At 34.5% G+C, this 13,892-nt stretch overlaps 1 protein-coding gene across 1 annotated transcript; it reads right to left on the reverse strand.

Annotated features, from left to right (window-relative positions):
- Positions 1–2,727: 2,727 nt before the first annotated feature.
- Positions 2,728–12,280, reverse strand: LOC117331237 (involucrin-like). Its single transcript, XM_033889836.1, has 4 exons — positions 11,987–12,280; positions 9,421–9,429; positions 5,230–5,378; positions 2,728–4,624 (listed from the first exon to the last, which is right to left on the reverse strand). The coding sequence occupies exons 1-4, from the start codon at positions 12,267–12,269 to the stop codon at positions 3,611–3,613; spliced, it is 1,455 nt and encodes a 484-aa protein (XP_033745727.1). The 5' UTR covers positions 12,270–12,280; the 3' UTR covers positions 2,728–3,610.
- Between the last annotated feature and the right edge of the window lie 1,612 nt (positions 12,281–13,892).

Consider the following 13,892-nt stretch of genomic DNA (forward strand, 5'->3'; position numbering starts at 1 on the left):
CCAAAGAATTTTCTGTGATAAATCCAATGTTTTGAAGGCCATTGGGTCAAAGGTCATAAAGGTGACATTCAATTCAGTGCAAATCTTCGTAAGGAGCAAGCGTCTCTCAGATGTTGATATCTTCGCTATTATTTGAAGCAAGGCATTTGGATTTCCTTATTCCTTAACTTCAGATTTTACAGAGGAAAGCATAGAATTTATGGAAATTCTTTAACTTCAGTTTTGTGCCTTTAAATTCAAGTTAAAGAATTTCCCTAACTAAGGAACGTTGATGAATCGGGAACCAGGGCCGTTTTTAGCTCACCGGGTAGGAAGTCATTGGAATTGCTGCCACAGTTATTAGTGACACTGGATACTAATATATGTTTAGTCCAGTAAAGGTAAAAACAGACACAAGACTTTAAAAATCTTTTATTAGTCATACAAGTTGATTTTTGCATATAACAAATTAAACATGCATACAAATATGTTTGTGAATTAATATACATTTTTAACACAGATACAATTAAACAATTTGATTGAACCCTTGCGCCCAAAGTATTTTCTTTCAAGATGGCAGAGCTCTGCAACCTTATCTGACATCAAATATCTTCCAACTTATAAAATGGGGCTTGTTCTTATCAAAATGACATCTAATACCTACTATACCTACTAAATACACATATCAAATAATTAATATAATAATTACATATTTTTTTATTTAGTTTTTCGTTGAAACAGAAGATAGTTCTGTTTACTTTGTAAATGACGTTTCGTGTCCATTGTTGGTAACCCACGGTCCCCACGCTCTGTCCGTGAGTATCACGACCTTTGGGTTACCGACGATGCTTGTTTCACGCTAAAATCGTGAATACGTAAATCGGTCTGCAGTGTTGTACACGGACAGATTGGACTATTTATATCACTCGATTAGAATGAAATTCACACAGCTATGTAAATTTCCTGTCGCTACCAAGTGAGTGGACACCATCTATTGATAGTAATCTGATTAAACTACAGAACTGTATTTTAATTAGATTGTTTGAAAACGTTTAGACAGGCTTAAGACATTGGACGTAACAGTTATTGCTAGGTAAAATATACATGTATTCAAATGGATTCTGAAAAAAAACAAGCGAAAATACCACTATGATTTTCAAGAAAATCATAAACGAATGTCTATATCATAAAAGAAAAAAGGAAAACTCTTTGGCACGGAAGCAGCTGTATATCTCACGGAATTATTTATATTCCTACAAAATGTCTAAGACTCTAATAACGTACTGTTCACAACTGAATGTTCAACGAAGTAACACAAAACCAAACAGATTTCATAACCAACTCCAGAAAAATTCCACTTTTTTTTTTACATTTGAAAAACATGAACTATATATACAAACGCATATAATTAAGTCAGGTTGAGAAAACCGTAAATCGTATTGCATTTTAATTCGTGAAAAATAAAATACCGCTAAAACCTCAATGAGTATTGACACGGAAAGGAATGTATTGTATATTCTGAATAAAAATCATTTGTTTATAATTTTATCATTTCATGGGGTATGAAAAGATGAGATAAACATAATCACTGAAGACAGGTATATATCCTATGTAAGTACTATGTAAGTACATAAGTAATTCATTAACTCAGATAATCCATGATTTTAGGTGAGATGCTATGATAAAAAAACAAAAACTGTTATACTGTCAAAAATGCTTACTTTATACACAAGCAATTTTGTTATCACTGAAAAACATAGATACATTAAAAAGAACATCGATCACCGGAAAAAAAACATGAATATCATAATTGTATACATATATGGAATATATGTGTCTATTTTATATATGTGTATTGCGCGGGCATTCAGTAATGACCACGCCGGAAAAATGTCATAGTTTAACAACTCTAGAGAATCCAGCCGCTTTTAAGAATTCCATGCAAACATACCCCGGTATTTAAAAGTCGTTTAGAACGAATTCGTTATAACGGTTTAAATACTGGGGTATTGAAATCTGTCCAAAAAAAAAAAAACTTGTTGAAGAGATAGGCTGTCCACTAAAAACTCTGGACAGTTGGAATCTGTCCACTAACCCCCACCCCCTGGACAGTGTTACAACTAGAGTAGTGATAGCGACTTTATATGTAAACCTGGGGATTAAAACAACGTGGCTTCTAAATCTGTAACGCACACTCCCGAAATAATAATGATAAAAAATAAACAAACTTCAACTAAAATACACTTGCTGCTACAAAAATGCAAATCAAGTGTATATATGATCAACACAGAAAATATCTTTCTAATGAACATATACTGTTTTAAAAAAAAACGCGAATCACAAATTAAGTAAAGTTCAAACAATTTGAATTATATCATTGTGCATATAAATACGTATATTCATAAACAGTAAATTGAAAACCACAACGTATCCAAGTCAGGATTATTACTATACAAAGTATTAGCTCCCGAATGAGAGCGTGTTGTAAATTTCCAAATAATATTCCCGAAGAATTGTTTTCCGATTCCCCAGGCCATTCACATGTCCCAGTAACTTTACAAATATATACACACAAGTTTAAAGGGGCATTCCTTCGTTTGAATAAGGTTTAGGTCGTCAAAATTAAACTCATTGGAAAATATGTATTTTTTCCGAGTAGTAAAAATTATAACCTTTACATTAATAAGGCAGTTTTACTCTCAAGATAAACCAAAGTTCTTTGAGTATTAAGTCCTGCAAATTCTTAATTCGACCCGAAGTATCACTAATTACCGCAAAGTCATACGGTATTTGTATAGGATACGCCCTTTTCTTGTACATTTCGGCATTACATGTAGGCACAGACACTCATAAAATCACCGTTCGGATATGGATTTCATCAATAAAAACTGCATGTTTCCGATGTCCGAACGAAGGAATGCCCCTTTCACGAAACCTGAATACGCAGATCCTAGATTTTAACCTCTAAACCAGAAAATATATGTACATTTCATTTTGAGATAAAAATAAAACAACTGTAACAGCATATAAAGAGTTTATAACAGGGAAACAAATTATATAGCGGAACCTCGCTAATCCGACACCTTCTTCCGATCAACAGTCACGTATTGACAGATCTGGAAATTCCCGTCTATATATGGAAGTTAATTCATAATCGGACGAGTTCGGACTGACGAGAGGTCACTATAAGCTAAAGTATTGACACTATTGCATACCAATCGGTAGACATTGCACAGTATCGAAAAGGAGCATTTGTTTTGTTTGTTTGTTATATCTTTGACAAATTACTCGTGTAGTACAAATGTTATAAAATTACGTCGAAAATAAATTCCTGAAATGCCCACATGAAAGTTCCAACAGAGCTGGAAATCCTTCAACGTTTCTGACACGCTTCACTGTTCATGTTTCGGTCTTTGCACATAATGTTCGATGAAGTATGGCGTTAAATTAATTTCCCACCTTTATGTCTTAAAGCAAGTTGCTCTATTTCTTGTCGATGAAACTAGGTGATCAAAAAATCGCAAATATCATCTCTAGTATTGGGTTTTCACGCCAAAATGTCTGATTTTATTACAGCTTTGATTAGATGACAGATATCCGTAGTCATTTTGATTTAAACTCTTCCACGTATCTATTTGTTAGGTCTCGACATGCGAGCTGACTTCTGCACAGCGTTGCCGCCGATAAACAGAGTCTTAGACTGTCGTTCCCGCTCGGTAAGCGCCTGGACCACCTTGTACAACTCATCAAGCCTCTCGTTCTGTTTCTTCAGCGCCTCCTGGTACGCCTTATCGTCTTTATTGGCGCGCTCCTGTTGCTGCATGAGCAGACGTTCAATCTCACGTGACAAGGAGTCCACTCTCATCTTTAGGTCCATCTTCTCCCGCTCTGCTCTTTCCAGCTCGATAATGAGGTCTTCCTTCTCGGCAACCATATGGTTGATTCGGTGCTGGTCCGCGAGTTCGTTGTCTTTTAAAGCACGGTTGTCAGATTCCAGTTCGTCAACACGTTCTCTGAGATTGATGATCTCTATGTTAGACATTTCCAGTTCACTCTTTAGCTGTGTGTTCTCCTTGTTCGTGGTCGATAGTTTCGACCATCTTTCGTTCTCCTTATCTCTCATCTGAGCATGAGTTTGTTGCAACTGGTCGTATTTCTGCTTGAGTTGGTTGTAAGCGTCCGATGAGTTCCGGAGCTGTTCAACGCTGTCTTGTAAGGAGAACAATGCCTTTTCGTTCCTTTCGACCATTTGGTTCTTCTGCTCCTCCCAATCACCACGGAAATGACTCAACTTTTCGTCCATTTTCCTCTCAATTTCTTGAGCAATTTTTCTTTCCATTGACAATTCTATTTCCATTCTTTCTTCATGTCGACGTCTTTCGAATCCGTCAAGAAGATCATTAGTGACCTTGCCGCTGAATTCAGCAAACATTTGACCAATAGCTGTGGTCATTCGGTCCATGCTCATGTGATTGACCCTCTCTGTACTAGAACTTTGGCGGCTGGCACCGCTAGCGAACCCGCTGTCGTAATGTCCGCCGGAAGCTTCCGCGACTGACTGATGTGCCTGTTGCTGTTGTTGTTGTTGTTGTTGTTTTTGTGGATGCTGGTGGTGATCTGCGGCATGGGATCCCACCATCTGAGTCTACAACAAGAAGTGAATGAAATGAACTAGCCATTATGGTTAATAAGAAGATGTTTGAATGTTTACAAATGTGACAGTGAATTTGGCTCAAAGTCATTTCTTTTTGGAAACTTTAATGGGCTCCATTCCAGATATCTACTAATCAAATATCATGAATCCAGGTCGTTTAGATTTTGGGAAAAGTAGTTTGAAGTGAAAAAATCACGACGAACGGACGACGGACGCCTTACCACTTGCTCTTGTGGAAGGTGAGTTCATATAAGAATGAATGAATGGTTGAATGAATGAATGAATGAATGAATGAATGAATGGATGGATGGATGGATGGATGGATGGGTAAATGAATGAATCGGTCATTTATAAATGGATGTACATGTACTACAAATGTATTGATGCTTTTAAAATATTGTTTGCGTTTTGACTCATTTCGTGGAACTAATGCTAAAAATATTCTTGCAAAATTGAACTGGATTGTATGTGGAAAGGTACCTTTAAAATACAATTTCGCACTTTGAACTTAACAAAATAGTAGGTACACCAAGTCGCCTGACAATAGATTATTGTGAACAATTATTTAAGATATGCATTGTGTATAGGTTACTTACCACGGATGCCTCGGACGACATATGATAGACCCCGGTCGTGGCGTGGACAGTGTGCTCCCGCCGAGGTTGCATACTGGTCTGTGGACGAAGTTGTTGAGCCAGCACACTTTCCCTCGCCATCGACGAGGATGACCGGGCGTTTGGACGACCTAGAAAAAGAGAGTCATTTACCAAATGAATCTTTTTTATATTAAAGGTTGATCACCACTACGAGTGCTTCGATTGGACATGATGGTAAGTTTTTTAAGGAATACACATTTTTGTTATTTGCTTTTGTGGTTTTATAGGACTATGCCTATTGTGTAGTGGACAAAGTTGTCGAAGATCGTCAGCTTTTGTTGTATTTCGTTCGTAATGAACAGAAAAAACGAAGACGTATGATGCACATGTTTTAGTTTTAAGTGTGTAGAAACAAAAGTGACTCGGGCAACTTAGGACGTCAGAGTCTTTGAAAAGAACAGAAATATGATATTATATTCCATTGTATCCATAGGTCAATAGGTCACAGCTTTACAAAGCACATTGTTACGTTGAATCTCTATAGTACAAAATATGTTTCATGTTGGAAAAACAAATTACACAGATAGACTTGGATCTGTCTTAGATTTGTATGGCGGGTACTATCGAGGACACAATTTCCCTAACCATTCCGAAACACCTGGTCATATTCTTCTTGTACATTTCAAGAGCCTCGATGCAAATATATATACGTGTATATATTTGCACTTGACTGGTCGATTTTGAGTTGTAATTACGGTTTCGTTTTAATATGAGTATAAACTTGTTTCTGCAACAAAACTGGACATATTAGCTTTAACATTGTTCTTTTGATAATGGTAGTTGTGTATGGCAAGCCAAGTTGTCATTTATTCACGAAGTAACGTTGATCCAAGATTTTATTAACTTTATAAGATATCTTATATACTTTATAAGATATCTTATAGAATAAATGATATATCTTATATAACATACAAGATAATTTGATAAAATGCTGGATCAACATTGCTTCGCGAATAAATGGCTTTGATATTTATATAATTTGGTAAAATACTGGATCAACATTGCTCGGCTTGGCTTGCCATAGATGTATATGGTGATCACATCCTCGCTATTTTCAAGGGAAAAGTTGTCAGTTTAATTACGATTTTGTAACATCCTTTTTCAGAGAAACAAAAATGTTATGCAACAAACAACACAAATAAGATTATGACGCAGGTTGACACCACAACACTTATAATAATGCATTGTTGGTATCAGGAATTCACACTACACCTTAACACGCATGCGTTGTAACATTTGATAATAGTTAATAGAAAGTACACTTTTGACAAAATTTCAAATTAAAATTTGAAATCGTTACAATTAATCAACGGCATACCTGTTCTTTACAATATATATCAAGACGTATACTTACCTAGTTTTAAGAATCGAAATCTCAACCCGAACCCCCTCTCCCATACCTGGTTAGTTTACTTACTTACTACAATACACATATAAACTCTCAATCACTACATATACACAATGAGTAAATAAATTAACTCTACGGTCCATTTAACGCAACATATAAACTTTCCGCGGGTCGGAAATGAAATTTGTAAAATTAAAAACGAATACTAGTAAAGAGCAAAAAACGGAAAAAGAAAAATGAAACAATAGTGTTCAATATCTGGATGGCAAATAACAATGGTCATGATTGATAATAAAATCTAGAAACATTCTATCAAGTCCTCCATCTGATAAATCTGCATATTCACCCTCACTTCAGTCACCTTGTTACTTTTTTCTTTTGCAAATTGAAGTAAATATTTATCTTGTTAACGTTAGATAATAATAAAAATCAGCACAATACTATCGGCACACGTATATGGCAAGCCAAGTTGTCATTTATTCACAGAGCAAGCTTGGCTAAGTACGTACCAAATTATAAAAAATATTATCATAGAAGATATCTCATAAAAATGTAAGATACCATATAAAGTTTATAAGATAAACTTATCTTATCTTATCTTATATAATTATTATATAATATATCTTATGTATTAAAGTTAATAAGATATCTTATATAAGATACATTATAAAATATTTCATTAATTATATAATATATCTTATTTATTACAGTATATAATATATCTTATATAAGAAACATTATAAAATATTTCCTTTATTATGTAATATATCTATTAATATTAAAATCTATGATATATCTTCATGATCTCCATGACTAAATGACTTGGCTAGCCGTACACGTGTTTCCCGGTAAGATAACCATACATTATCAATCTTTCCATATAATTCTGCCATACTCCATAATTGTCTTTAAATTGTGTTTAAATATGTAAACTACTCTAACGTTTCACAATTAATGCGTTGGTCACACACGATGATAGTTGTGAGAACAGAACGAATGAATATTGATTTATAGGTGGTTTTAAGCTAGCTAATGGACGCAAGCATACTTTGCCTCTATATCTAATACATAGTTTATTTCCCATTTAAGATAATGTGACTTTATCCTGCTGTTTTACAACAATATCTAAAAGTTAAAGGGATAGATAGCTATATAGTTATTTTCCATTTACACTCGAATATTTGACTTGATATCGACGACCCGTGTTTTTTAAACGACATGTGCTCAAATATAGAAATCACATATCTCTGGTACAGACTGAATCCATCGATATGATGATAATTAGATCATCCAATTAATTAAGATGGAAAAAAAAATATTATCATAATGTTGAATAATTAAATTTCCGAGAACCCATTACAATACACTGGTATTTAGGACGCTGACAATGAAAATGTGAGAATATAATGTACCTGACTAGCAGTTTACCGATGATAATAAAGTACTCATGGAATTAAATCTACTCTAAACAACCTCCTCGTAGAGTTTATTGCTATGCTGAACCCATTATCAAAGAAATGAAATTCATTTTATGATAAGCACTGTTGAAATAATATACAATGCACCTTAATTATTTTTGACCGCAAAACTTAAATTCTTTTTATTCAGTTATGGCACGCGACGTTATACTGTTAAAGTCTATGACATTTTGGCAAAATTCCAAACGCACCAATTATTCGTTTGTGTGAAGAACACGAAAAAAAATCTTTAGATTCATATCGGTTGGCCGAATTTCTATTCCACTTCGATAAAAATCAAGTTTGGTTTACATCCAAGAATTTACTAATTATTCGATTTAATTCACTGCACGAAAAATGATTTTAATCTCCCCTAATACGTAATCAATGAGCTATAATGTACAACTGGATCCTCGAGGAGGAAATAATGGAAACAAGTGTTTTACTTAATTATATATTTCTGCATATATTGTATCCAAAGTGATTTCAATATCATATACAAAATGCCTTATTATGTAAATTATGCAAATATCAACATCATTTCAATATTTCTGACGTTATTTTTCCATTTAGACATTTTAGAGAAATACATCACATTATACATGTACTATTAATGTAATTTTAAACTGTTATTAGTATCAAACTATTTTGGTTCATTCAAGAATAATTTAACTTGTAAATATATTGAGGAAACAACATGCTGTTATGTGGTAAAATATTGCTAACTCAGAAAATGATATTAAATCTATATTCATTAACATGACAGATAACTAAAGAATATACATTACTGTAACTGTGGAAAGGCATTATCCCTAGACAAGCGCTAGGGATATTCAATTTGTTTTTTTCAATATTGATATATTAAGTGACTTCAGGCATAATTTTCATATATGAATTTATTTGCTATAAAGGTGAATTCTGAGATGAACTGTGTTTTAAGGATCAAAAATTAAATTTACCCCATTTGGTAAATAATCTAATGATATACTTTCATTATAGATATTGTCTTCCTTTCGGACGCTTTATTTCCACATAACACACATAGTAAACACACGGCTCTTTATATAATGCTATACACTTGTTTCTTAAGTGTTTTGATGGAGCAAAGGGTCGAAGTGGCCTGTTTTAGATCCACTCACATATAGAAAATAGGAAAAGCAATTTATGAAATATTCTGCAGTTTTATGACGTAAAATTCACGTGTAAATAAGATATAGTATAGAATATGTGAACGAGGGCAAAATATAAAGCCATGCAGCATGCAATGATGCGGTCACCTCAAAGGAAAATTGATTAATTATAAAACATTTATAGCACCTTGTTTACCTGGGAATCCTGTAGATGGAATAATAAAACAATCAAAAATTAAAAATTACTATTTTCATCCAGATCAAGTTAGAATTAGGAACTGTGATAAGATAACTGGAAGATTTAAAGAGTAAAATATAAACTTGGAAATGTTATCACCGAGTATTTAGATTTGTTTATATAATCGCATGCTAGATGTTGATAATAATCAGTATATGATCAGAAATATAAGTAAAATGTTATCATATATATCATTACCAGGCCAATATCCGGGATGACCTAAAATTGACAAAGACATACCATAAACATCGTTTATATTTATTATCTTCGACATATATTCCAAAATAGTATTGTTTCAATATGTTTCTATTTACATACACATTTTTTCCTCAAAGGTTGAGGTTGAAAATGCATCAAATTGTGTCTGGACAACTGTTGAAATATAGCACCAAAAAAAACCCATATATTTCTTTGATATATCTATACCCCATATACAAATCGTAACAATAAATTGTTTCAAGAAGAAATATAAGCATTGATGAATACATCTATAGACACGGGTGAATACCACTTTTATAAACATGATGAACACCACTTCTATAGACACGTGTAAATATCACTATTATAGACATGGGTGAATATCACTATTATAGACACGGGTGAATACTACCTTTATAGACACGTGTAAATACCACTTTTATAGATATGGGTGAATTATACATTTATAGACATGGCTGAACATCACTTTAATAGACACGGATGAATACTTCCTCTATAGACACGGGTGAATACTACCTTTATAGACACGGGTGAATACTACCTTTATAAACATGATGAATACCACTTTGATAGACATGGGCGAATATAACTTTTATAGACACGGGTGAATACTACTTTATAGAAACGGATGGATATCACTTTTATAGATACGGGTGAATACTACCTTTATAGACACGGGTGAATACTACCTTTATAGACACGGGTGAATACTACCTATATAGACAAGGGTGAATGCTACCTTTATAGACACGGGTGAATATTACCTTTACAAACATGGGTAAATACTACCTTTATAGACACGGGTGAATACTACCTTTATAGACACGGGTGAATACTACCTTTATAGACACGGGTGAATACTACCTTTATAGACAAGGGTGAATACCACCTTTACAGACATGGGTGAATACCACCTTTATAGACACGGGTGAATATTACCTTTATAGACACGGGTCAATACTTCCTCTATAGACACGGGTCAATACTACCTTTATAGACACGGGTGAACACTACATTTATAGACAAGGGTGAATACTACCTTTATATACATGGGTGAATACTACTTTATAGACACGAGTGAATACTTCCTCTATAGACACGGGTGAATACTACCTTTATAGACACGGGTGAATACTACCTTTACAGACATGGGTGAATATTACCTTTACAGACATGGATGAATACTACTTTATAGACACGGATGGATATCACTTTTATAGACACGGGTGAATACTACCTTTATAGACACGGGTGGATACTACCTTTATAGACACGGGTGAATACCACCTTTACAGACATGGGTGAATACTACCTTTATAGACACGGGTGAATACCGCCTTTACAGACACGGGTGAATATTACCTTTACAGACATGGGTGAATAACACCTATATAGACAAGGGTGAATGCTACCTTTATAGACACGGGTGAATATTACCTTTATAGACACGGGTGAATACCGCCTATATAGACAAGGGTGAATGCTACCTTTATAGACACGGGTGAATATTACCTTTATAGACACGGGTGAATATTACCTTTACAGACATGGGTGAATACTACCTTTATAGACAAGGGTGAATACTACCTTTATAGACACGGGTGAATACCGCCTTTACAGACACGGGTGAATATTACCTTTACAGACATGGGTGAAAAACACCTATATAGACAAGGGTGAATGCTACCTTTATAGACACGGGTGAATATTACCTTTACAGACATGGGTGAATACTACCTTTATAGACAAGGGTGAATATTACCTTTACAGACATGGGTGAATACTACCTTTATAGACACGGGTGAATACCACCTTTATAGACACTGGTGAATACTACCTTTATAGACACGGGTGAATACCACCTTTACAGACATGGGTGAATACCACTTTTACAGACATGGGTGAATACCACTTTTACAGACGTGGGCGAATACCACTTTTATATTTAACTGAGCATATCATGAAATCATAAACACAAACGAGGAAAATATGTATATATGATACGGTTTTCTATATGAAATTATATATAACGTTTTAGATTGAACAATTATGAACTGCTCTATACTCGTTTGTCAATGTTGAATATATAAATGAATATATTTACAGACAAAGAAAGCTAGACGTCAACAAAAAGAGACAAAAATAAACAAAGAATGCGCCACAGTATCATAAAATATTTATCAGCTATCGGATAATTAGTTTGACACTTAATGTTAGGTGATGTCAATGTTTAACACGTCATGTCAAAGAAAATATAATAGTTTTAGATGTTGGACATCTGTAAAACAATTTAACAAATACCCACCATCCTTGCAAAGTTTCTCCACAATATTGAAGAAGCGTTCCTCTTCTAAACTTTGTATGAAGGCTGTAAATGCATGTGGTTCGGGCGAGGCCAGGAGCAACTGGATAAACTCGTTAAACTTCTTGTGAGGTGTCGGTGGATTGACTTTATCAATCCGCTCCCGTTCGTCAAATGTAATGACATTTCTGTCCACTAAATGGTCAAGGATAGGGTCAAGATATCCTAATCTCTCTTTAAGGAAAGTTATATTCGACGTAATCCTCTTTTTCTGTTCTTTATCCATATTTGTTTGAAGAAAACACTTTGTCCGCGGTGAATTGTTGAAATATATTCAAGTAACTACGTCATGAATATTCCCCACTTGAAGTAACCACCAAGGTTTATCAAAAGTCTAACCTTGCGAATGACTTTGGGTAGGTATATATACACACGTGAACAGAGTACTCATTACCTATAGACTATAAAAACCTATACAACAAATATTAAAACAATAGCAGTCACAAATGTTCCTCTGAGGAATAATTCTATAGATTTGTTTTATCAATGGGCCGATCACGCGTTGTGGGTCGGATATGTGTGTTACAGTACACAACAAAGAAATGGACATAAACTGTTTACTGATCATTTAAAGTTGTGTGTCCATGTCAATTTGGATCCTCGCCTAAATCAGTGTTTTATCTTACACATAATACACAGAAAGCTCGCGACGTTAACAATGGATTAAGTAGGAGATTTAATCCTGTCTGTGTCACTGTATGGTGCACTTTAAACAAGAGAACATGTTGGGTTTTATTTCACTGGAATATTTGCCGTTTCGCTTCTCTTAATGAAGATAATGAAATATGTCTTCACCACTGCACTTTTAACTGACAATAATTTCACCTGATCTGATTTTCCCCCTTTATAAAGACAATTGAGTCTCATCTGATTCGACCCCTTTATAAAGACAATGACATCTGTCTTAACTAATATATACTTTAAACTAGAGGAAATAAAGAATTTATTTCACTAGAATTTCACCTGATCTGATTCTCTCCGCTTTATAAAGACAAGTGAGTCTAAACTTATTCGCCCCGTTTATAAAGAAAATGACATCTGTCTTCAACAATGCTTTTTAAACTAGAGGACATATATCTATTTCACAATAATTTCACCTGATCTGATTCCCCCATTTATAAAGAAATCTGTCTTCATCAATACACTTTAAACTAGGACATATATATTTCGCCCGATCTGATTCGGCCCCCACCCCCTTACACACGTGACATTACCCGTATTTGACCTAGATTCACACGACGGTGTCGTTATTGAACCAGAAGACGCTTATCATTCCGGATCACGTAGTCATACTATCTTTGTGCTATTAGTGCATTCTCTTGGTGATATATGGTTTGTTCAAATCCTCTCCTTGCTTTATCGATTCTGAGTTAGAATTACGATTTCGTTTACATCTCGATATTCTATTTAACATACCGACATTGTTTTAGCTCACCTACTTGTCAAGAATACCTGAATGGATTTTGATCAAATTTGGTGTGGAGACCTATTAGATAAAAAAAGAATACGGATAGAGGACAGGACCTAAAAGGGGAAATAATTAAGTTTTGAAAGTGCTTCTAGGAGGCAGAGGGACGAGGCCTAATTGTAGGTAAATTAAAGGATTATCATCAAAATTGGTCTGGAACGTCTTCGGAACCAGGAAATCAAATGTACCTAAAAATACGAGCGTTTTCCTGCTGAAATACCAGTGTTTGATTCAGGACAGTTGGACCTCTTGAATTAATATGCTCAACTGCTACCACACCGATTAAACCATTGTTTTGGCAACACACTTGCCTTTCACCTAGGCGGCCAGGGTTTGATTCCCCTATCGGACGTGAAAAGGTATTGGTCACCTGCCTCGTTG

The sequence above is a fragment of the Pecten maximus genome, chromosome 7, assembly GCF_902652985.1.
Source record: "Pecten maximus chromosome 7, xPecMax1.1, whole genome shotgun sequence".
In the NCBI taxonomy this organism is placed as follows: Eukaryota; Metazoa; Mollusca; class Bivalvia; order Pectinida; family Pectinidae; genus Pecten; species Pecten maximus.

Coding starts and splice junctions, on each gene's coding strand:
- LOC117331237 (XM_033889836.1), bottom strand. CDS start 12,269: ATGGATAAAGAACAGAAAAAGAGGATTACGTCGAATATAACTTTCCTT. Junction 4,625..5,229: donor TGTCGTCCGAGGCATCCGTG/GTAAGTAACCTA, acceptor TTCTTGTTGTAG/ACTCAGATGGTGGGATCCCA.